The sequence below is a fragment of the Bufo bufo genome, chromosome 1, assembly GCF_905171765.1.
Source record: "Bufo bufo chromosome 1, aBufBuf1.1, whole genome shotgun sequence".
Taxonomy (NCBI): domain Eukaryota; kingdom Metazoa; phylum Chordata; class Amphibia; order Anura; family Bufonidae; genus Bufo; species Bufo bufo.
Genome location: NC_053389.1, coordinates 479,052,680 through 479,075,935, shown reverse-complemented (window position 1 = coordinate 479,075,935; position 23,256 = coordinate 479,052,680). Strand labels below are relative to the sequence as shown.

The window sequence follows — 23,256 nt, the reverse complement described above, 5'->3', positions numbered from 1 at the left end:
TCTCTGCACTGCTCACTCCACTCCAATATCTCCCTGGCCTGCCAATCCACCACTGGATTGTGCGCTACCAACCAGGGAAGACCCAGCACTACCAGCGTGGGAAGCCCTCCAGAACATAACATGAAAGCATCTCGTTATGGTGGGTCCCCTACCCGAAAGGTGTAAAATATGAACAATGTGGGTGAGGTTCTCTCTAAGACAGAGGAGCAGATCAATAGCGAATATGGGAATAGGTCTCTGTAGCGTACAGAGAGACAAACCCATAGTGCGGGCAAAAAAATGGGCATCTATCAAATTTACCCCTACTCCACTGTCTAGAAAGAAAGAAATAGTCTCAGTCTTATCACCAAAAACAATAACCGCTGGCAGCACAATTGCGATGTACGTATGGAGGAAACGTATACCCCCGGCTGACATCCTCCCACACGCTGGGGTTAGTAGTTTTCCGACGGTCTTTTGTTTCTGAGGAAAGAAGGACAGACATTAATGAAATGACCCCTCTCCCCACAAAAAAAAAAAACCCCACGCCTACGGCGAGCCTCAGGAGGACGGACCTGACGAGTAGTTCCTCCTAGCTGCATAGGCTCGTCTAAGTCCGTACAGACTAACTGCTCTATGGGAGGGGTTACCAATTGCTCCAGTTTTTTCAACCTGTCCCTAAGGCGTCTATCTATTCGGATAGAAAGGGACATAACCGCATCAAGGGAAAAGGGGGTCTCATATAATGCAAGCGCATCCTTAACCCTTTCGGATAACCCCGAGCAGAACTGACTCCTGAGAGCCGGGTCGTTCCATTGGGTATCCGTAGCCCACCTACGGAAGTCAGAGCAATACTCCTCTACCGGCCGCTCTCCTTGTAGGAGTCTCCGTAATCTTGATTCAGCCAGTGCGACTCAGTCAGGGTCGTCATATATGAGACCCAAGGCCCCGAAAAACTCATCCACTGACCGAAGAGCCTGGGAATCAGTAGGTAAAGAGAACGCCCAGGACTGCGGGTCCCCCTGCAGCAGGGAAATAACAACCCCCACCCGCTGTTCTTCATTACCAGAGGAGTAAGGGCGCAGTTTAAAATATAATTTACAGGCCTCATGGAATGTCAAAAACTTGTCCCTTCCCCCAGAAAATCTGTCAGGGAGAGGAACCTTGGGTTCCGCAACAACCTGGTTACCAGTAGCAACCGCTGGGCTTGCGGTCTGTTGTACTTGCTGCTGTTGCTGGAGGACCGACGCCTTCAATCCTGCCACCTCCAAAGACAGGCCATTAAATTGTTTGGTCAGAGCAGCAATTTGATCCATACTGGATTCTAAGTAGGTAAAACATTTATTTTATTTTTTTATTTTTTTACCTACACAAAATAAGGGCCAGATATAATGTAATGACCGGCGTCACGCACAGGGAGGGAAAAGGGAAAGCCCTGCCCAAGGGAGAGGGAAAGGTGGTGACCCCTGACTCACCTTGCGGCTGGCACCTGACTGCCCTGACGTCCCTAGACCAGTTCCTCACCCGTGCGGCGATCACGTGCCTAAACCCTGGCTTTCCCTAAAATGAGCCCTAGATAGTGAATTAGCCGGTGGGATCGCTAGTCCGCACCACTGACACTAAGAGGGAAACACCAGGGAGAGGACAGACAATACAGACAAACACATACACCCAGGTGGACGACCACAGCAGACCACAAAGGTCCAACAGGGATCCGGAGGGTAGCGTTCTGGACCAACAACCAGAGAACGCAGCAACACAGCTCCAGAGGGTCAGAATAGATGTCCAGGCAGGAAGCTCTATATCTGGCAACCAGAGAAGTGTGAGAGGGGAATATAAGGAGGTTGGGAGTGCTGGACAAGGAACAGCTGAGGAGAAAGAGCTACGGATCCCTGAGTGAGCCAAAAGGGTTGCAAAGCAAACCCAGAAAGCTACCATAAGGAAACAGCCCTATCTTACATAGAGCTCGCAGCCAACCGCTGCGACTTCCTGACCCTGGGTATAACAGAGTCAGGCGTGGTTCTTGACACCCTCGTGACAGCTGGTGGGAAAGGGAGACGGTGTTTAGTGAGGAAATGGAAGTATGGACCTCGTCCATTCTTTTATGGATGAGGTTCATAGATGACATACTCATACTGTGGAAGGGATCCAGGAAGCAAATTCATGGAATTCATGTCCAGGTAAATGATAATACCGTGGGACTTTTCTTCACATCAGAGATTGATGAGAAAAAAACTCACGTTTCTCGATTTGTCTATTGAAATTGACCCTCTGGGAGACTAAGAACCAAAATATTCCGTAAGCCCATCTGCCACGAATGCCCTCTAGAGATGGGATAGTGGACATCCACACACACTTAAGAGAGGCATTCCGAAAGGGCTGTATTTGAGGGCTAGGCGAAATTGCTCCCAGTGGTCTGACTTTGGAGATCATTGGCTGATTCCTTAGAGAAGTTTTTTAGAGAGAGGGTCACCCAAAGACGACCCTTAAAACAGCCTATCAACATGCCGGCGGCATGTGAAAGGGAAAGCCTTCTACATCCGAAGAATAGGACATCGGATGATGTCCAGGTGCGTGTCATAGGGACCTATGATACAGCACATAAAGAGATTCGGGCACTTCTGGCAGAACACTGGGACATCTTGAGGTCTGACCGAGATGTGGGGGACCTGATGGGGGAATACCCACTGATCACATATCGCCGTGGTGGTAATCTAAGGGTCAGATTGGTCCATAGTGCATTTAGTTCCCCGACGAGTGAGACCTGGCTGGCCTCAAGAAAACCTAATGGCACATATAAATGTGGGAACTGTGTGGCCTGCAAGGCCATTTAAGAGAGGGGGACAATTCACAAGTTCTGTCACAGGACGCAGTTTTGATATTAAGACCTTTATCAACTGCAGAACAGTGGGAGTGGTATATTTGGCAACGTGAATGTGTGGATTGCAATATGTGAGGAAAACCAAACGTGAGTTTAGAAGACGCATAGGGGAACACCTATTAAAAATCAACAATCAAGGTGATACCCCCATTGCACAGCATGTTGCGGTTCACCACCCCTTGATGAGGAATTGTGTGATGTTCCAAGTTGTGGAACATGTGAAATTGCCACCTAGAGGAGGCAGCATTGACACTCTACTCCTGAAAAAGGAGGCCCAATGGACTCTGGGCACGATAAAACCTAAGGGTCTGAATGACTCTATTTCATTTGTATGTTTCATTGAATAATATGGATATACTCTTCCTTCTCTTTTGATATTCTGTATACCTCAACTACTTATTGTTAATAGACACAGGTTTTAGGTCCTCTGTCCTGGGATGCATACCTTTGTAGTGCAGGCTGTGTATTTTCAACTATAGACAGCCTGCACGATATATTTTTTTGTCAGCTCTTGATTTATTTTTATATACCATGTAGTCCCTTACTATATAATATACTACAGCTATTAAGGCTGAGTGATTGGGGATCACAGTATTGTGTACCTCGATGTGTATGCAGCCATGTGAGATGACTCAGTACAGCACTGCGGAGGTGTGCATATGACTGTTATCTCTGATATATATACATGGCATACATCTGAATAGACTTCATGTCCCCCAAGACTTACGGGAACCCAATGAAGCGGAGATCACGATAACTTTTACATCCCGAATGCGTAAGCATATGCCGAATGACAGGGAAGCTGGCCTGGCAATCTCTCATGTCGCGCCTCATTGGCTCCTAGTCGGCAGGGCTGGCAATTCAGGGGCAGGAGTGTTCTCCATTTAAACAGTGCAGGCATCGCCCTCGCTACGGCCCTAACAGCGCCGGAGGCTCCAATGTGCTGCACGCATGCCATCAGAGGCGTGAAGGTGTGATTTAACTGAATGTACTAAGTTAGCTTTACGAACAGTATAGATAGGCTGGTATCATTGTTACACACTCACCATCAGAGTATTGCAGTAAGACAATTTAAGCAGCCTTATTCACTGTACAATTAGGCTGGTGATATTGCATCACAGATCTTAATCTTTCAAAGCGAAGTCCTTAGTAGGGCCGAGATGGAGTCCTTAGCAAGGGACTGTCATTTGTTCCAGATTGTAAATTTAATCCATTTACATGGGTAAGACATCAATTATTTATCAGGAAATTGAAGTGGGAAAAAAGTTCTTCCGCACACACGATAGGGAACAATGCGCAAAACTTCGGATTGACGAGGGAGAACTTCAAGAGGTCAAGATGCTAGCTGATCTCCTTGGGATACACGTAAAAGATAAAAGAAAAAATTGGAGTGGATATATGGGAAAGGAAAATGGGGCAGGGAATGGAGAGGAAGGAAAGGTAAAGCGCCAGAGGAGAACTTGAATTAACGACGAAACACCAACTCGTAATTTACTAGTTACCGTACGAGGCAGCTGCCCACTTTAAAAAGAAGCAAACCACAGGAACACTAACAATAGGCATAGCGCAGGTGCGTTCGAGAGTGGAACCCCTCCGCGAAATTCAGTCCACAGAAATGTAGCCAGAGGGTGTAGACCATTGGTCTAGAACATTTTTATTGCTAAATGTTATTTTAATAAAGAATATATCCATTGAACTCCTGGAATATAGCAGTATTTAGTTTAAGTATCTACAAACACACTTCCTGTTCCGGCCCTGGAGGTCATGTGACCAGGAAGTTGCTGCCCACCAACGAGATGCCATATGGAATCCACCAAACGAATTATATACATCTCCCCTATATGACCGTGAGTTTTTCCTGTGTTATGTTATGCTCTTGTAAAGGGGACCTAGCTGTAATCCCCGAAACGCGTCCAAGCTTTTTAATAAGAATAAAAACAAGCATCCTTGGTTTGAAGTCCTCAAGTTTACTTTCATCGCGACAAGGGGGTTGTGTATCCATCTTACAGGCGACCTCGGCAGGGGAGGTAAGGAGGACAGGTGTCTTGAGCTTATCCTGTTCATCCTCCTCCCCGGTGAAGTAAGTCCCTTTTAATCGTGGTTATGGCATGTTCCTATACAGCCTCAATACAGCTTCCATATTTTAACATTAGGTAGATCTGTAATTTGAGCTGTTCTAGCTATTCTCTATATCGCTATATATTACATATATATATTATATTTATACCTCTATCTATTCAACACCGGTTACGTGCAATTGGCGCCTCACTATATCGTTATATTGATCTCTTTGGGGAGGAACAAAGTGGGTTAGGGAGGGTCCCTTTACGGACTTAAAATTGCTGTCTAAAAAATATCCCCCGGTGGCAGACTTCTCTCCTCTTGATGTATTTCTTACTGTTGTTACGGATAAAATCTGATCACTATATGTCCATAATTCATACCCACACAACATGACTGAGCAGGAGCAGATAGCCCCTGGACTCATTACAGAGGGATTCACAAATAGTAATCAAAGCCCTTGGATAAGGGCAGGGCAAACGTCGTGATACTGGATGTTGCAAAACTATGTGGGTAATGTGCAGAAGAATTCTAGATGACAGAACATGTTATGCCAGATTGCATCATAACACCCTTGAGGTGTTCAGAAGGGAATTAATTGAAATCCTAAATTGGGCAAAGAGGCGTAACCTCATAAGTGACAATGAATCTGCCTACCTGCTACCTGGGCACCCGACACTGCCGGCCTTCTACAGTTTACCCAAAATACATAAGGGCAGAACTCCCCTTAAAGGAAGGCCGATAGTGTCGGGTAAAGGGCAGCTTAACTGAACGAATTTGCATCTATGTGGACAAGATTCTGGAGCCCTTTGTCACCAGATTGCCCTCCTATGTGAGGGATTCAATGGATGTCTTAATGAGGCTCAATGATATCCAATGCAAAAATGATACCCTCCTTGCCAGCCCAGATGTCGAGGGCCTGTACAGATCAATCCCACACTAACAGGGGTGTGAAGCTGTACAGGTGTTCCTAACAGAAAGGGGGTCTCACCTGAGGGAACATAATGAACTGGTGGTGACACTCCTGAACTTTATCCTTAATCGGAACGTCTTCATGTTTGATCGTGCCATTTACCACCAGCTCAGGGGGGTGGCGATGGGCAGTCCCTGTACCCCGACTTTCGCCAACCTCTACCTGGGCTGGTGGGAAAGGGAGACTGTGTTTAGTGAGGAAATGGAAATATGGACCTCGTCCATTCTTTTATGAATGAGGTTCATAGATGCCATCTCATACTGTGGAAGGGATCCAGGAGCAAAATTCATGGAATTTTGTGTCCAGGTTAAATGATAATACCGTGGGAATTTTCTTCACATCAGAAATTGATGAGAAACAACTCACATTTCTCGATTTGCTATTGAAATTGACCCCTCTGGGAGACTAAGAACCAAAATATTCCGTAAGCCCACTGCCCACGAATGCCCTCTAGAGAGGGATAGTGGACATCCACACACACTTAAGAGAGGCATTCCGAAGGGGCAGTATTTGAGGGCTAGGCGAAATTGCTGCCAGTGGTCTGACTTCTAAGGAATCAGCCAATGATCTCGAGAGAAGGGTACCCAAAGACGACCCTTAAACAAGCCTATCAACATGCGGCGGCATTGTGAAGGGAAAGCCTTCTACATCCGAAGAATAGGACATCGGATGATGTCCAGGTGCGTGTCAAGAGGGACCTATGATACAGCACATAAAGAGATTCGGGCACTTCTGGCAGCACACTGGGACATCTTGAGGTCTGACCCCAGATGTGGGGACTGATGGGGAATACCCTCGGATCACATATCGCCATAGTGGTAATCTAAGGGACAGATTTGGTCCATAGTGCATTTAGTTCCCCCGACGAGTTAGACCTGGCTGGCCTCAAGAGAAAATTGTGATTCCTGGTGTGTGCATCTCGGCGGAGTTCAGGGTACTTCCATTGCTCCTTTGAAGTTAAGTCTTTCCCTTCCTTTTGTATTTTGTTTGGGTTCTGTTTGCTGCATTTCTCTATTGTTTGTATTAGGCATAAAGGAGACTACTGTCGTCCTTCCTTTTGGAGGAACAGTTAGTCTCGCCCCTACATAAGTACCTGGGGTCCTATAGGGCTAATTAGGACTCTAGGTATTCCTGTGTATAAACACACCTACCTCTGGGGTCTGTTCATACTGGTAGTCAGTCAGGATTTTGGCTAGGGTTTTACTAGGATGTGTAAATCTTCCTTCCCAAGTTCTCAGGCCTGATTCCCTGTTCCCCCCCCTTCCCTCTTATGCCTGGTGTGGCGTTGACAGAGCATGGTGTAGGATGATGGTTGTGGAACACCTAAAAAGTTAACAAAGTTTACTAAATCAGTTTTGAATAACTTGAGGGGTGTAGTTCCTAAAATGGGGTCATTTTTGGGTGGGTTTTACTATGTAAGCCACACAAAGCGACTTCTTAACTTAACTGGTCCTTAAAAAAGTGAGTTTTGGAAATGTTCTTAAAAAATATAAGAATTGCTTCTAAAATTCTAAGCCTTCTAAGTCTAAAGAATTAAAATAACATTTTCAAAATGATGCCAACATAAAGTAGACATATGGGAAATGTAAAGTAATAACTATTTTGTTGAGGTATCAATATCTGCCTTAAAAGCAGAAAAATTTAATTTTGAAAATGACAAATTTTTCAAGATTTTCTGTACATTTTGGATTTTTTTTAATAAATAAAGGTGAACCATTATTGACTCAAATTTACCACTAACTCAAGTACAATGTGTCACAAGAAAACAATCTCTGAATGACCTGGATAAGAGAAAGCATTCCATAGTTATTACCACATAATTTGACACGTCAGATTTGTAAAAATCAGTCTGGTCAAGCAAGGGGGCAAAATGGCCCGGTCATTAAGGGGTTAAAATAAAACATAGTATAAGCAATCACTTTGACCTGTGTCAAACCAATGAGCAAGCTTCACTTGGCCACACTACCAATGTAGCTACTAATGTCTCCCATCTGAGCAACCAAAAGGCGCTCTACAGTGCAAAATTGTATGAACTTTAAAGTATTTATGTGTACATTAACGAGAATAATTATTTCTGACCACATTGTTACCTGTATCCTGTGTTTTCCCCTCTGCAGTCTCCATCTCTGTCAGTTTTATCTGGGCTTAGCTGCAGAAGGGGTTAAGACTAGGTGCTGTAGGTCTCTCTTACACAGACATATACAGAATGACAATTCCTGCTCCTCTCTCTCACACAAGGAGCAGCATGTAAGAACATTTTACTGCAGTAATGAAGTGTTGCTATAAATACAGTATCGGCTCTGATAGCAGAGGTAGTACCATATCTGTATGCCTCTCTGAGCATTTGCAGTGCCACTTTCTTCAAAATGCATAGGACTAATGAAGACATCTGTGCATTGTATTTGGCTCTCTCTCAGTCCCATAGACTTCAAAGTGTCAGAAGCCTTCAGCTGCATTCTCTCCATTTTAACTTGGCACATGAGACCCCTGGCCTTATGATCAGTGGGGCCCCAGGTGTGGGGCCTGCAGTGATAAGTCACATCTCCAAAAGCAGCACCACTTGTCAGAAGAGAGTGGGTGGTAATGAAGCCTAGATGCAATGTCACAGACAACCTATGTGTGGCAGTATTTTTGGAACAAAGCCCCTGTGCTAGTCCTTATCCGAGAAAGATCCTTGAAGGCATCATGCTGCACATCAGGATGATTTTGGCGACAAAGAAGTTCTGCATTTGTGATCACACATGATAGAGTGGCTGTAATTAGCATGTTTGTAAAAAAGTTGAATCCAGTAATTTAAAGGGTATCTAAACTTATGTAAAACAAAGAAGGCAGATGGAGGCTCTGAGTACTGTACCTCTTTGGCATTCATCATCTTTGCTTGCTGTTCGGGAGTGTGGTGCACGGATCCATAAAAAGTATATGGTGTCCATACTCTATACACTCGGCAGTCAGAGGTAAGCTGAGCAAGGCCAATGAAAGCCAAAAGGCACAGCACTCAGAGCAGCATTTCTGCTCTTCTTTTATAAAAGTATAGCTGCCCTTTATTAAATTAGATGCCATGACACTACTGAATAAATAATAGGAAAATGAGCGAGCACTCATACACTTGGTAACCAGATTGACATATGCAGAATATTTATTAAATCCCATAAAATACAAGTAATAAAATTTATAAGAACAATGTAGCAATAATATACAACATTACAATCACATATATTGTGGTAGATATAATCGATACTATATTCAATAAAAATATATTCAATAGAAATATTCGATAAATTGAATGGTAGAAAATTGAATGTTGAAATATTTGATAGAATATTCGATACCACTCAATAGTGTCGATAAATTCAATAATATATATATCACACCAAAAAACTTCAAGTATATGCTGTTATTTGGGAAAGAGGGGGTATTATCTTCTAGCACTCTATCCCAATTTGGGAAACTGAATGTCACTGAAAATGTTGTAGGTGTATTCACTGGGAGCGCAATATGTTCATAAAGTGTCCACAGGAATCCTGATAATGTGAAAAGTCTCTTATAGCATAACCTTTTAAAGTCGATATGAGCTTTGAATTGAAGAAAACTTTAAATCGATATTTGGCTTACCGTCTAGCGTCTGTTGTCTCCCTATTGCTTCAATGGAGCTTTAAATATTTGCCGGCTTATTCAGTCGCTCCATACAGCAAGCTGGTTTTAAATTTTGAGGGAGTTCCAAAGATCGCGGGAGTTGCCACTCTGTTCCGCAATTTCCTTTGGTGCAGCTTTCGACGATAAGAATAGTTAATCCTTTACTGTAGAAATTTTCTTCTGTATGGCCATACAGTATTATCGGAGGCTTTTCAATGCAGGTACATCACTTGTTTCACCATACGCGTTACGGGTAGATTCACTCTCCCTTCCTCAGTGGTCTCCCTTCCTCAGTTAAGAGAGGGTGGGGTGATTCCCTCTATATGAGCTTGCAGCACCATACCTTAACTACTTGCTAGTGAGCCACCACAACCTACCACTATTTTTTGTACACTACTGAATAAAATATTGAATAAAATGACTAGTTTCATACTAACTGCTAAAGGAATTCAGGGCTGTGCTTTAGTAATACTAGTGGGATAGATATTTCAATACCTTACTGTTAAACAGTTATCAAATTAAAAAATACTAATAAATATAATATTAAAAATAATTGTGCCATATTATTCAGTGATATAACAAAGGAATTTCTCAACAAAATACAAAAAAATCACTTCACTATTGGATTAATAAAAATAAAAGTAGGTGCGTGGGTAAATTCTATTTTACTCAGGAACTGAATGTACTGAAATTAATTATTTGTTTCTCTTGAGTAATATGAGTTTATTTTGGTCATGAAGGAGGAAGTTGTGTGTAACGCCTGTAATATAAAGGGCATTATATCTGACTGGCATACCTCAGTCTCTAAGCTTAGCTATGAAGTGGCAAATACATATCTTGGGAGGACTCCTGTTCCTACTTGCAATTGCAAGTGGAAAAAAGTATGATAAATGCGAACTTGCTAAGGTTCTGAAAAATGGAGGCCTTGGTGGCTACAAAGGTTACAGTCTGGAAAATTGTAAGTATATTTGCATTGTGGAATTTTAACCTGTGCCCATCACAGTTCCACTACTTGGAGGGGGGGCATGGGTGCTGCATCAAATACCTTGTTGCTGCTGCTGCTCTCCGATGGTCCAAACCTGTTGGCCCTCCACTGCTCTCCAGCAGCAGGCCTTGCACCAGAGTTTTGTGCCCCCATCCTCTGGTGCATTTTGAATTTTTAATAGAGATACCCCCCCCCCCCCCCCCACACCAAAGCGTACTTTCCCCTGTGCGCTTTAAAACCCGACTTTTCTGTACAAGTCAGCTGTGTACGGAGTATGGGCTGTACACTTTATGAAGGGGTCCACAGCGCATGGAGTATGGGGAGGAGCACACATTGCTGCTCTTGCCTGGGCCCCCCAGAGGTTTACTAAATGCTTGCATAGCACATGGGTACTCTGTAACCATGTGCTATGCCAGGATTAGCTGAGTGGAGCGGCTCCTGCCTGTGCTTGCTTCGCTCAGAGTCCTGCGTGTCAGCGTTTAGCTTAGCAAAACTGGCACAGGCAGGAGCCCGCTCCGCTCAGCTAATCCTGACATAGCACATGGGTACAAGGTATCCATGTGCTATGCAAGGATTTAGTAAACCTTTGGGGGGCACAGGCAGGTACTCTGTAACCATGTGCTATACCAGGATTAGCTGAGTGGAGCGGCTCCTGCCTGTGCCTGCTTCGCTAAGAGTCCTGCGTGTCAGCGTTTAGCTTAGCGAAACAGGCACAGGCAGGAGCCCGCTCCGCTCAGCTAATCCGGACATAGCACATGGGTACAAGGTATCCATGTGCTATGCAAGGATTTAGTAAACCTTTGGGGGCACAGGCAGGAGCAGCAATGCCCTTGCCCTTACTCCGTGCACTGCAGCCCCATTGAAAAAGTGTAAACTCCGTATTCTGTACACCGCTGAGACGTTTAACTGGTTGTACACTATTGGTGCACCGAAGTGTGTTTTTAATTTAGTTTCTTTTTATTACACTGTTAGATCATGTAGGGATAATAGGCTGAAACTATGTCAGAGCGACCGAACACAGCAAGGTCTTCTCCAAAGGCACACTCATTTCCATCACATATCTTGGATCTTGTGCTTGTAGCATACCTTGTGTGGTTCCAGATTCCTTGAGAGGCATATTGCTCCTGATCCTGACACTTTTGTTGGTAGTATACATCAAGAAGATTTCCTAACATATACCTCTGATGTAAGACTCCAATGTATGCCACTGTCTAGAAATACATTGAGATATGTTGCCCCTATGGTCGCATTTAAAACAAAAACGTAGGGCTCTAGTGTAATATTCACAGAGCCTTTGGTTGGTAGTATGTGTGGGAAGGATTTCCTTACATATACCTCCATTGTATGCTACTGTATAGCCATACGTTCACCTTAGTGTCCCATTGTAAACAAAAAGTAGGGCTCTGGCATAATGTGCACAGAGCCTGAGGGCTGTTTCAGACAAGCGTGTGCGGTGCGGGAATCATGCTCCTGCCCCAGGAGAAAATCGCAGCATCCTGCTCTGATTTTGCCACAAGACTCATTAACCCAAGTTAATGGGTTTATGAGAAAAACAGATCACACACAGATGACACCCATGAGCAGTGTGTTTAAAAACTAGTCTGTGTTCAATGTTGAGAACACTGCCGATTTTACTATTGCCTATTTGCATTTGGCTTAAAGGGGTTAATAGGTGATAAACGTATCATCGTATCACCAATCACTAGAACATGGTTCCCATTAATTTCTATAGACATTGAATAAAGTGGCACAGCGACTGGTGGACCACCACTCCATTCAAGATCCTCTTCACTGTTGTTGTACAGTGAGGAGGAACATGGGTTTAATTCATTTACATCTACTGTACCGTATATATATGTTTGTATACATATATATATATATATATATATATATATATATATGTGTAAAAACTAAAATGCAGTTGCTTTAAAAAAAAATCTTCCCTAAAATTAACTTTCAAAATAAAATTTAAAATACTTTACCTGACATCTTGTGACCCAGCACAGCTCTAAATATGAGATTTTTATCTCCTACCAATTATATGAGCAATATGACAAGAGGCGAAAATAAGTTCACTTCATTTACCGGCCAGTGCAACAAAGCGAAAAAGAATGTGGTTGTTAGGGTTGACAATAATTTTTTTGTATAAAGTGGTTAAATAATTGATAACATTTTCTACCAGCGCTGTAGCTAATAGTTTAATTAATAATGCTGTATCAACATTTTGTTCTTTGATCTAAACCCTCTACAGGGATTTGTACCGCATTCCATGAGAGTGGCTTTAACACAGCCGCCACAAACTATAATCGACCTGACAAGAGCACTGATTATGGCATTTTTCAAATTAATAGTCGATGGTGGTGCAATGATTACAAGACCCCCAGAAGTAAAAATGCTTGCAATGTCGACTGCAAAGGTAAGTAAACTGAAGTGAGACAACTTATTCTATTTTCATCAAACAATGGTCTTTCCTGGACCATTGTATCTGGAATCCATATTCAATATATAATGCCACAAGTACAGCAAATGAGCAAAGGCATCTCACTGATAAAACTGAAGTGCATGCACTAATACGGTATCTAGTAGCGCCTCTCTACTGTACTAGTGTAATACTACATGTCCTGTACTACTCTCTACCTGTGTCGGGATGAGCTGGTCCATTGGACACCATTTTATTTCTCTGATACACTGTGAAAAAGCTCCTGCCCTTAAAGTTGACCTGTCTGTTTTAGTAACTACTGTACATGCATTCCCCATGTAATAAAAATTCTGGAGCATCTATTCTTATGTGTTGTGCTATTCCTTTATTATTTCTACTATATGTTATGAATGGATTAATAATGAATTGTAACAAAGCTTTCTGGGGGTTTAATATTGATGACCTAAGGAAGCATCAGGTAGGGGCAAGAGGGGGGCAGCGGAAGGGGGATTATCTGTTTCTGCAGTATACTATTAGGAAGCATAGTGGGCACAATATGTGGTGCTGTATTACCCTGTATGTTTTGTAGCTTTGTATGTAATGTTTTCCAAGTATGTCTTTAACAGTAGGGCTGGAGGGAAGGGGTTCGGTTAAGAAATTGGCATTGGGGGGTTGGGGTGCCATTTCAGGTTGATGTGTGAGACTTGTTGTGCCGCAATACCATTGTGAAAAATGCAGAATCAGACAACAATCAATGTGAAAAGATGTCATAGCACATTTTATGGAAGTAGTGAGTGCCATGAATTCTCTTCACACTGATTGTGGTGACTTCCATTTTCCTGTGTCACATGCACATGATATTATAATGTAATGAGTCATGCACAACAGTTATCGCCCCTATTGCCACAGCCTAAATAATGCCTTTACAGTGTCAAAGCAATTCAATGCCAGGTGCTCTCCCATCCTGTCATACAGACATGAACAGAAGTCATATGGAGGCGCTCTTATACGCGTATTCTATGTAGCCCCACACAGTTGTAGTCCTACTCAGTGAGAAAGATGAATTATCACCATACTACTGCCAATCCGGACTCTGAGAAGCTCCATCCAAGAGAGTTACCAAACAACCACTCATGCCAGATGAGTGACGGGTAACAAAAATAGAAAACTAATTAAAGAGGACCTTTCCCGGGTCTGGACATTATAATATAACTAGTGCATTCTATGGGGCATACTTATGGCATATTACAGCGTTTACTATTTTCTGTATGCGCCGCTCTTTTTTCCCGCTGTGCCTCCCGTTCACTTTTCCTGCCTGGTATGTAAATTCATACCAACGGTACAGGGAGGAGGAGATGGTCCTGTTTCTCAATGGGTGTCTCCATCTCTCTGGCTGTGAGCTGTCCAATCCCTTTGGAGAACGTCACAGCCAGGGAGAAGGAGACGCCCATTGAGAAACAGGGCCATCTCCTCCTCCCTGTACCGATGGTATGAATTTACATATCAGGCAGGAAAAGTGAACGGGAGGCACAGCGGGAAAAAAGAGCGGCGCATACAGAAAATAGTAAACGCTGTAATATGCCATAAGTATGCCCCACAGAATCCACTAGTTATATTATAATGTCCGGACCCATGAAAAGGTCCTCTTTAATAATAATGAATTAAATAATTAATGAATTCCTTATTTACGGTATTCATTATTCTGATATGTAAAGCAAAATAGGAGAATGGAGACAGTCTATCCTAGAAAAATCTAAGCAATAGTCTCTGCCATTTCTCTCAAAAGAACTCCAGAAGAAATTGTTCCCTCAACTGCAATACATTTATTTAAATACATAATGTTAGGAAACGGATAATGGGCAATAGTAGGTAATAATTTGAAGTGCAGGTTAGGATAGATGCTAATTAAAACTGGAAAGTTTGCTTGGAAATGTTACAGCTTTTAACAAAGTCATAATGTGATTTGCAAATTCTAACTTTTTTTTTTACTATTTAACAGTACTGTTAGGTGACGATATAAGTCAAGCTATAAAATGTGCAAAGCGTGTTGTGAGTGATCCCAACGGCATGGCTGCATGGTGAGTATAAATCACTGAACACTAAGGGGTAGATTTATTCATAGCCTGGAATGCTGCAGGCAGGGGCGGATTGGCCATAGACTCTACAGGGCCACCCAAGCCATCCTCAGGCCGTCAGCCGGGTACATAATGATCTGATTGTCTCATATGCACCTGGCCAGCAGCCGTAGGTACCCTCCTGAATTTTGCGGCAGGTCACAGTATTTTGTGCTGCACTGTGGTATTTGGTACAGCTAGGGCAGTACATTGCTTTGTACTATGGTATTGCTGGCCCTGCCTAATTATGTTGCCCCGCCTTCTGTCAGTTTGGACCTACCTACAACATGGGGCCACTTTAAAAAAAAAAATTCCATAGCCACTTTTAGTTCCAATCTACCCCTGGCTGCAGAATGCCGCGCCTAATTTATGATGAGGTGTGCGGGCGCGCCTCATTATAAATTAGGCACAGCATCCAGCACTGCGCCTGAACTGAAATCTGGCTGACATAGATGTCGATGTAGATGTTGCATAGAAGATGATAAATGTGGCTGGGCCACCAGTCCTGCCCACTCCCTACCTCACCCTCGTCACCCCGCCTTTTTGGGAAAGTGGCAAGGCCGACAGAGTAACGGCACTTGGGCAAAATTTTTTGCACAAATGCCATTGAAAAAGTCACAAACATGCAGTTGGTCTTTTTTTTAAGGGTGCATTCACATGACCATATGTATTTTGTGGTCCACAAAACGCAGATCCACAAAATACGGAAGCTGTCCGTGTTGCATGCGTTTTTTTGGAGGACCCATTGTTACAATGCCTACAAACAAAAACAGACAAGAATAGGACTTGTATCTTTTTTGAATGGGTCCGCATCTGATCCACAAAAAATGCGGGTCAGATGCAGACCAAAAATATGGTTGTGTGAATGGGGCCTAAATAGGAAAAATTGCTTTTTTTTCTTGGTAACGGTGTTTTGATTTCATCACATTATATATCATTACAGTCAGGCATTATTTTGACACCATCATAATGGTGTACAGCCTATGAATATATACTAATACAATACAATAATTGCAATAGTGCATAGATACACAAACGCGTATCTATATATTGTGAAATCATAATAGATTGCAGTCTATAAATTCACTCACTATTGTGATATCAACCTCTAAATACTCTCACATTATTGTGACTTCACAGTACAACACAGCCTATAAATACACATACAGTGCTGTAATATCACAGTGAAGAGCATTCAGGTAACACCTTGTTACATACTGACACACGTGTGCCTCATCGTGCCATCATTTCCCAAATATTGTCACAGTGCCCTTTGATACCAAATAGTACCCTTGAAGCTACACCAATCCCCTTATTGCATTAGTGTCCCACTTATCTATCCTTACCCTAATTACAAGAGTTTTTCATAAAATGATGTCATATTGCTTGGATGTGACATGGCTTTTATGATCAAGGGGTCAGAACTTTGCTTCCCCTTCTAAGTTTTCCTTGCACTGTGGCTGTTACCGGGTACTGCAGCATGGCCCTGCTCACCAAGATAGGACTGTGCTGCAGTCCTCCACACGTCCAGTGGCTGGGGTGCTGCTGTACAGAGGAAAAACTGTGAAGGGAATACAGCGTTATAACAGAGCTGAATCTCCATGTTAAGGGCCAATGGAGATCCCCCCCCCCCCCCCCCCCCCGATCATAAAGCGATGGCATTATTATAGCGGTATGTCATTAATTTAGAAGTTTGAAATAATAACTTAGAAAATTTTGTAGAAGTTTGCACCTATCTGTATATAGAACTATTAACTTTATTGATTGATAGCGCTAAAATAGAAAAAACAAAAAAACATTATTAGTCTCAGTTTGAAACATCAATATGAAATGGCTATGAAATCTGCCTCTTATAATAATATTACTCTAGGTGTGGGGGTGGGGGGGCCTCCACAATATCCACTAATCCTACAATCCCGTGAAAACAACATGGAGTGTTGTTTAGTAGTGTGGTTTTTGCGGTACCCACCTCTCTGGCGCACCAGGACCCCGTGTAGCTGAACTGCCAATACTAGTCAAGCTATGATTACTTGAGCCTATACCTTTGCTCACTTGAATCAGCGGCAATATTAGCTTGCTACCTATAACCTAGTGCTGCCCTGTAATGAGTCCCTACTGCATTCCCTCCTCAGCACATATTAACGGACTACATACCTCTCCTTATGTACAGATAACCACTCCCTCTGGTTGGATCCTCACAGCGGATCATCCAATGGACGGGGAGGCATATCCAAGTTCTCCTCCGCCCATTGTGTTCATTCATCACAAAATCCCAGAGGGTAGGAAAGGATACATAATTTTCTGGTGATCTCAAGGGCGGCAACTATATGTCCTCCTGGGAGACATAGTACATTACTCAACTAGGTCCACTTATCAATAGTAGTGATGAGCGCAGGGGTCATATTCGAATTCGCGATATTTCGCGAATATTTTGTAGAATATTCGTTATATTCTACGATTTTTTTACTCGAAAAATCAACATGCTATGATTGCGTAATATGCAAATTTTTCAATTGCCGAGCAAAAATATTACGAATATTCGAAAAAAATGAATATATTCGATATAGTGCTATATATTAGTTTTTTAGAATATTCATCATTTTTCCCATTTAAAGTCATGATTCCTCCTGCTTCTTGCTTGTGGGCCAATGAGTCATTGGCCCACAAGCAAGAAGCAGGGAGGAATCATGTTTTTACTCGGCAATTGAAAATTCGTATTACAAAAATTCGCAATAAAAAAATCTCGAATATTCAAAATTACGAATATATATCACTATATTCTAAATATTTGCGAATTTTCGAATTACCTATATTCGCAATAGAAGTTCGTAATTGGAATATTCGTGATCAACACTAATCAATAGATATATTTAGTTACCTGACAGCAACCACGCCGCCAATGGATGGATTTTATATCACATAGCGACATGGCTGGGTATCTTTACATCCCTTTAGAAAAATGAAATAAACAAATAAACAATAAAAGAGTATCACTGTGTGCGCAAGTAAATCATAGCCCGCAACTAGAGATGAAAGCATGGATCAAGTTACGACATATACAGAGTTGGATACACCAATGTTATGGCATGAACATAGTTAAATACATCAGGGTCATAGGCAAATGTCCCATGACCCAGAACTATATACACCAAAAGTCACTCAGATAAGGAGGTCTCTTATGAAATGGGTATGTACCCGCCAATCACCTAATTACATGGCCCCAGATCCACTATTATATAAAACAAGTATATGATATAAACTCATTTAATCCATTAGGTTTGACGTTCTGAAGCCTGAACGTCCATTCTGCCTCTTTTCGCAGCAGGAGGTTATCAATGTCCCCCCCTCTTGGGGACGGCTTCACAAGCTCCATCCCCTGAAAGCTGATGCAATTATGCATTTCTGCATGATATTTTAGCACGTGTTGTGCAATCGGGGAATCATCCTGCTTACTGATGTTAGATAGGTGTTCCCCTAGTCGTCTCCTAAACTCCCTCTTAGTCTTGCCTACATATTGCTTTTGACAGATACATGTGGCTCCGTACACTATGACTACAGTTTTGCAATTAATAAATGATCTAATACTGTAACTGCGTCCCATCACAGAGCTGGTTACTTTATTGCCTTTTTTTATATCTTTACATGCAATACAGCTACCGCACGGTTTTTTAGGAAGCCAGTTTTCCTTGGCGGGGGTCCTAAAGGATAACTGTCGTATATATTTTTTTGGGAGTATTGGATTGTGGTGATTAATATCACCTTGGTGGCCCTATTTCATCTTTTCACTGTGTATTCAATTACCCCTTAATTCCACATTTTTGTTTCCTGTACTGCCTACTTTTACCTGTGCTTAAAATAGGGATGCTAGGCATGGTTCGCAGATAGACGGAGCACGCAGCGTGCAGGGTCAGATTACTGACAGCCAGGGACTGTAAGTAAATGATTAAAGCCAGGTCCTCCCCAGCAGCTGATAACAGTGCCTGGGCTGTGTGCACTTCTCTCTGTCCCTGCACTTGTCAGACACTCCCTCACTCAGCAGAGCTGGAAAATGCAGAGTTGGAGCAGCGCACTCCAGGGAAGGGAGATCTGCCGTCTGCTCAGTGTATAAATGAAAGCAACATGTGGTAAGAGGACCCCTTTGTGCTGCAGGAGGTTAACCGTTTGGGGGGGAGGGCTCTGGTTACTGACACTTTTGGGGGGCTATTGTTACTGGCTAGTGAGGGCAGGCGGGATTAGCCTCAGGGTGAGGGCACTGGCGCCATCTTAACTGAATAGTGAAATTGCAGTTTTATGCAGACTGGTTGCTACGGGCTGAATCTTATTAAATATGGGGTAAGTCAGTCTAATAGTAACTGATTCTGGATTATCATGTTATTAGTAACTACATATATGAAAATTGAAATTAGGGTCTAAATGTGACAGTTATCCTTTAAACACACTATGGACCAGTCTGTCCCTCAAACTGCCACCTCTCCGGTAGGTGATCAAAGGATAATCACCCACCAGGTCTCCCACATCCGGGTCCCATTTCAGGATTTCCCAGGAATCTCACGTACCTCTTTGTGTCCCAGGTCAAATGTCCCAATGATCCGTAGTTTCTCATTCCCAATCTCCCGTCTGCTGCAAGCTGGTATGCTGTCTTAAGGGAAGACAAAAGACAGCCTCTTTGCATGAACCTCCTTGGGAGGTCATTTTCCGCCACTTTAAAGTCTTGCCATTCTGAACAATTTTGTCGGGCCCTTAAGTATTCGCCCTTGGGGATGCCCCGTTTAAGTGGGGTCTGGTGTCCACTATCCAATTGCAATAGGGAGTTGGTGGCTGTGGATTTGCGGAACATCTTGGTGTTTTTCTCGACTAGTTAATACTGATGGAGAGGTTCAGAAATGTGAGATGGGTATCACTGATTTCATATGTGAAATATAACCCCAAATCATTCACATTCAACCAGGAGACAAACCCCTCGAATTCAGTGCTCGTGCCTCTCCAAAGGATGAATACATCATCAATGAACCTCATCCATAACAAAATGGATGAGGTCCACCAGTCCATGACTTCCCCAAACACAATCTCCTTCTCCCACCAGCCCAGGTACAGGTTGGCACAAGTCAGGGCAAATGGGCTACACATCGTCACCCTCCTGAGCTGGTGGTAGATGTCACGATCAAAGGAGAATATATTGTGCCTCAGGATAAATTGTAGTAGCTCCGCCACAAACTCATTATGCATCGAGAGATGTGTTCCTCTTTCTGCCAGGAACGCTCTTACCGCCTCACATCCTTTCTCATGCGGGATCGAGCTGTAGTGAGCCTCAACATCTAGGCTCGTTAAGAGCGTATCCTCTTCACAGTATACATCATTGAGGCATCTTAACATGTCCATTAAGTCTCTTACATAGGACGGCAAGCTAACTACAAATGGTCTTAAAATCCTGTCCACGTAAATGCTGATCTTTTCTGCCAGACTGCCAATCCCCGGTACAATTGGTCTCCCTTTCAAAGGGGATACCCCCTTGTGGATCTTCGGTAGACTGTAAAAGGATGGTAGCACCGGATATTGTGGTAGCATAAATGCATATTCAGTCTTACTGATCAAGCGCTGCTGCCTTATCCAAAAGCTGTGCCAACCCCTTTTTGAAGACATCAGTGGGATTGCTATCTAATCTTCTATAGCATGTTTTGTCATCCAAAATCCATTTACACATCTGTGTGTTTCTGTACATAAGTGTGGTTATCTGTACATAAGGAGAGGTATGCGGCGGCCATGCTACGGCCGTCACAGTGCCGGTGGCTACGTGTAGCTACACGCACCATATCAGAGGCGTGCAGCACCTTATCAATTTGTTACTTTGTTTCACTTCTGCGCTGGCTCCTGATGAAATACTGGCCATCAGGGAAAAGCGTCGAGGAGAGTGCTAGATAGGAAACAAGTCTTTAATGTAGCCTGTAATATGTGCTGAGGGGAACGCAGTAGGGACTCATTACAGGGCAGCACTAGGTTATAGGTAGCAAGCTAATATTGCCGCTGATTCAAGTGAGCAAAGGTATAGGCTCAGGTGATCATAGCTTGACTAGTATTGGCAGTTCAGCTACACGGGGTCCTGGTGCGCCGTGTATCAATACCCCCAGAGAGGTGGGGACCGCAAGAACCACACAACTAAACTTCACTCCATGCTGTTTTGGCGGGATTGTAGGATTAGTGGATATTGTTAAGGCCCCCCACACCCAGAGTAATATGATTATATGAGCCATTTCATATTGATGTTTTAAACTGACACCCTAATAAAGTTTTTTATTTTTTATTTTTAGCGCTATCAATCAATAAAGTTAATAGATCCAAATATGCACACAATAAAGTGCCTAATATCGAATTTATTAAACACTGGGCCGCATGGTGGCTCAGTTGTTAGCACTTTTGCATGGAGTTTGTATGTTTTCCCTGTGTTTGTGTAGGTTTCCTCTGAGTACTCCAATTTCCTCCCACACTCCAAATACATACTGATAGGGACCTTAGGTTAGGATCCCCATTGTGGACAGTGTGACGTGAATATGTCAGCGCTATATAATCAAGAGAAATTAAAAAATAATAATAAACCTATTTCTTCTACAGGGTTGCATGGGGAAAGCACTGTAAGGGCAAAAACTTATCAACGTGGACTCAAGGATGCAAACTTTAATACTGAAGATCTATTGTGGCTGTCTCATAGCTTTTGCTCAGTATATTTTATAATCAATAACTAAAGCTTATGCAATCGCACATTGTCTACATATTTCATTGATTTCTACAGCTGCAAAGACTCATCACAGTGGATTAGAGGATACAACATTTATTACTGAAGATTTATTGTAATTTTTTCATAGCTTTTGCTCAGTATGTTTCATAATTATTAACTAATGCTTCTAATAAACTGACTAAAGCAATAGCATATTATCTGTGTTGCTCCATTCATTTCTAACAGCTTAAGAATTCCACAGGATAGGGGATAACTATTAGATCGGAGGGGGTCCTACCGCTGGGACCCTCACCGATCACAAAAACGGGTGTCCTATACCCCCTGGAACCCTCTTGAAATGAAGGGAGCAGCCGGTCGCGCATCCAGAATTCCCATTTTTATGGGAATTCTGAAGATATCCAAGTGCTATACTCGGCTAGCTCTGAAACTCCCATAGAAATTAATGGAGCGGCCACACGCATGTGCGACCGGACGCTCTGTTCATTTCAGAGGTCTGCAGGGGGTACAGGGCACCTGTTCTCGTGATCAGTGGTCGTCCCAGTGGTAGGACCCCCACCGATCTAATAATTATCCACTATCCATAACTTCAAACAACTGGAATACCTGTTTAAAGTCATAACTACTGTATTAAAAACATTTCCAGGAATGCAGCTTGTGCTAAAACAGTTAAATGTTCTAGCCTGTTAAAAATAGCTTTTTGAAGGATTATTATTGGGCCTACACATAGAGTTGGCAAAAAGGCTGGGTAATGTTAGTAGGTTGGTCTATGGTATTTAGCCTTGAACTTCCTGCTGCAGTGGTTCTGGTCTGGAGAACCATATCCAACAGCTCCCCATTTCACTGTCCCAGCTCCTTTTCCAGTAGAATGACAGCCTTTACATCTGCACTAGAACACTGAAGGACCAGGGCTGCCCCAGCAGTGTATTGCTAGAAAGGAGCCATTGTGGAAGATTTCCTAGAAAAGTTTATTTAAAAGCCTGCCATAGATCTACCGTGATGTAATGTTCTCTTTCACACACAAGAAGCAACCATATTTAGACTAAACTGTGAAGTACACTTCTACCGTGTTTTTACCATGTCAAAAAGTTGCTTACAATACGTCTATTGTTGAAGGATTTGTCTCAAAAGTGACAAACGCAATTATTCATATTTGTTTTTTATTTTTCACAAACCATATACCAGTTGTATTCTTTTTCTTCTCTTTTTTTAATTACTCAATACATTTCTTACATATATACATAAAAAAGAAGATAATTATTGACAAGCATTGCCCACCCCCACTCCCCACCTATATTTCTCACAGAAGACTAAATATAATCAGAAAGGAAGAAAAAAACTATAAATTAGACCTATCTCTTCCTCTCCCTCCCCTCATCACCAGCCCTAAGATCTATATTCATATATTCAGGAGGTGTCTATCAAAACTGTTTAATGAACAGATCCAAGGGTCCCAAATATAACAAAACCCTTAAAATTACCTG

The 23,256-nt window shown here is 42.7% G+C and overlaps 1 protein-coding gene across 1 annotated transcript; it reads left to right on the top strand.

Moving 5' to 3' along the window:
- The first annotated feature begins 10,300 nt into the window (after positions 1–10,300).
- On the top strand, positions 10,301–21,969 carry LOC120980542 (lysozyme C-like). The gene is made up of 4 exons (XM_040409706.1): positions 10,301–10,485; positions 12,764–12,928; positions 14,931–15,009; positions 21,652–21,969. Exons 1-4 carry the CDS (start codon positions 10,344–10,346, stop codon positions 21,716–21,718), a joined length of 453 nt encoding a protein of 150 aa, XP_040265640.1. The 5' UTR covers positions 10,301–10,343; the 3' UTR covers positions 21,719–21,969.
- The last annotated feature ends 1,287 nt before the right edge of the window (positions 21,970–23,256 follow it).

Excerpts from the sequence above, each read along its gene's own strand:
- LOC120980542 (XM_040409706.1), top strand. The coding sequence starts at position 10,344 with ATGAAGTGGCAAATACATATCTTGGGAGGACTCCTGTTCCTACTTGCA. Across the intron at positions 10,486-12,763 it reads AGGTTACAGTCTGGAAAATT|GGATTTGTACCGCATTCCAT; the intron begins GTAAGTATATTT and ends AACCCTCTACAG. Across the intron at positions 12,929-14,930 it reads TTGCAATGTCGACTGCAAAG|TACTGTTAGGTGACGATATA; the intron begins GTAAGTAAACTG and ends ACTATTTAACAG.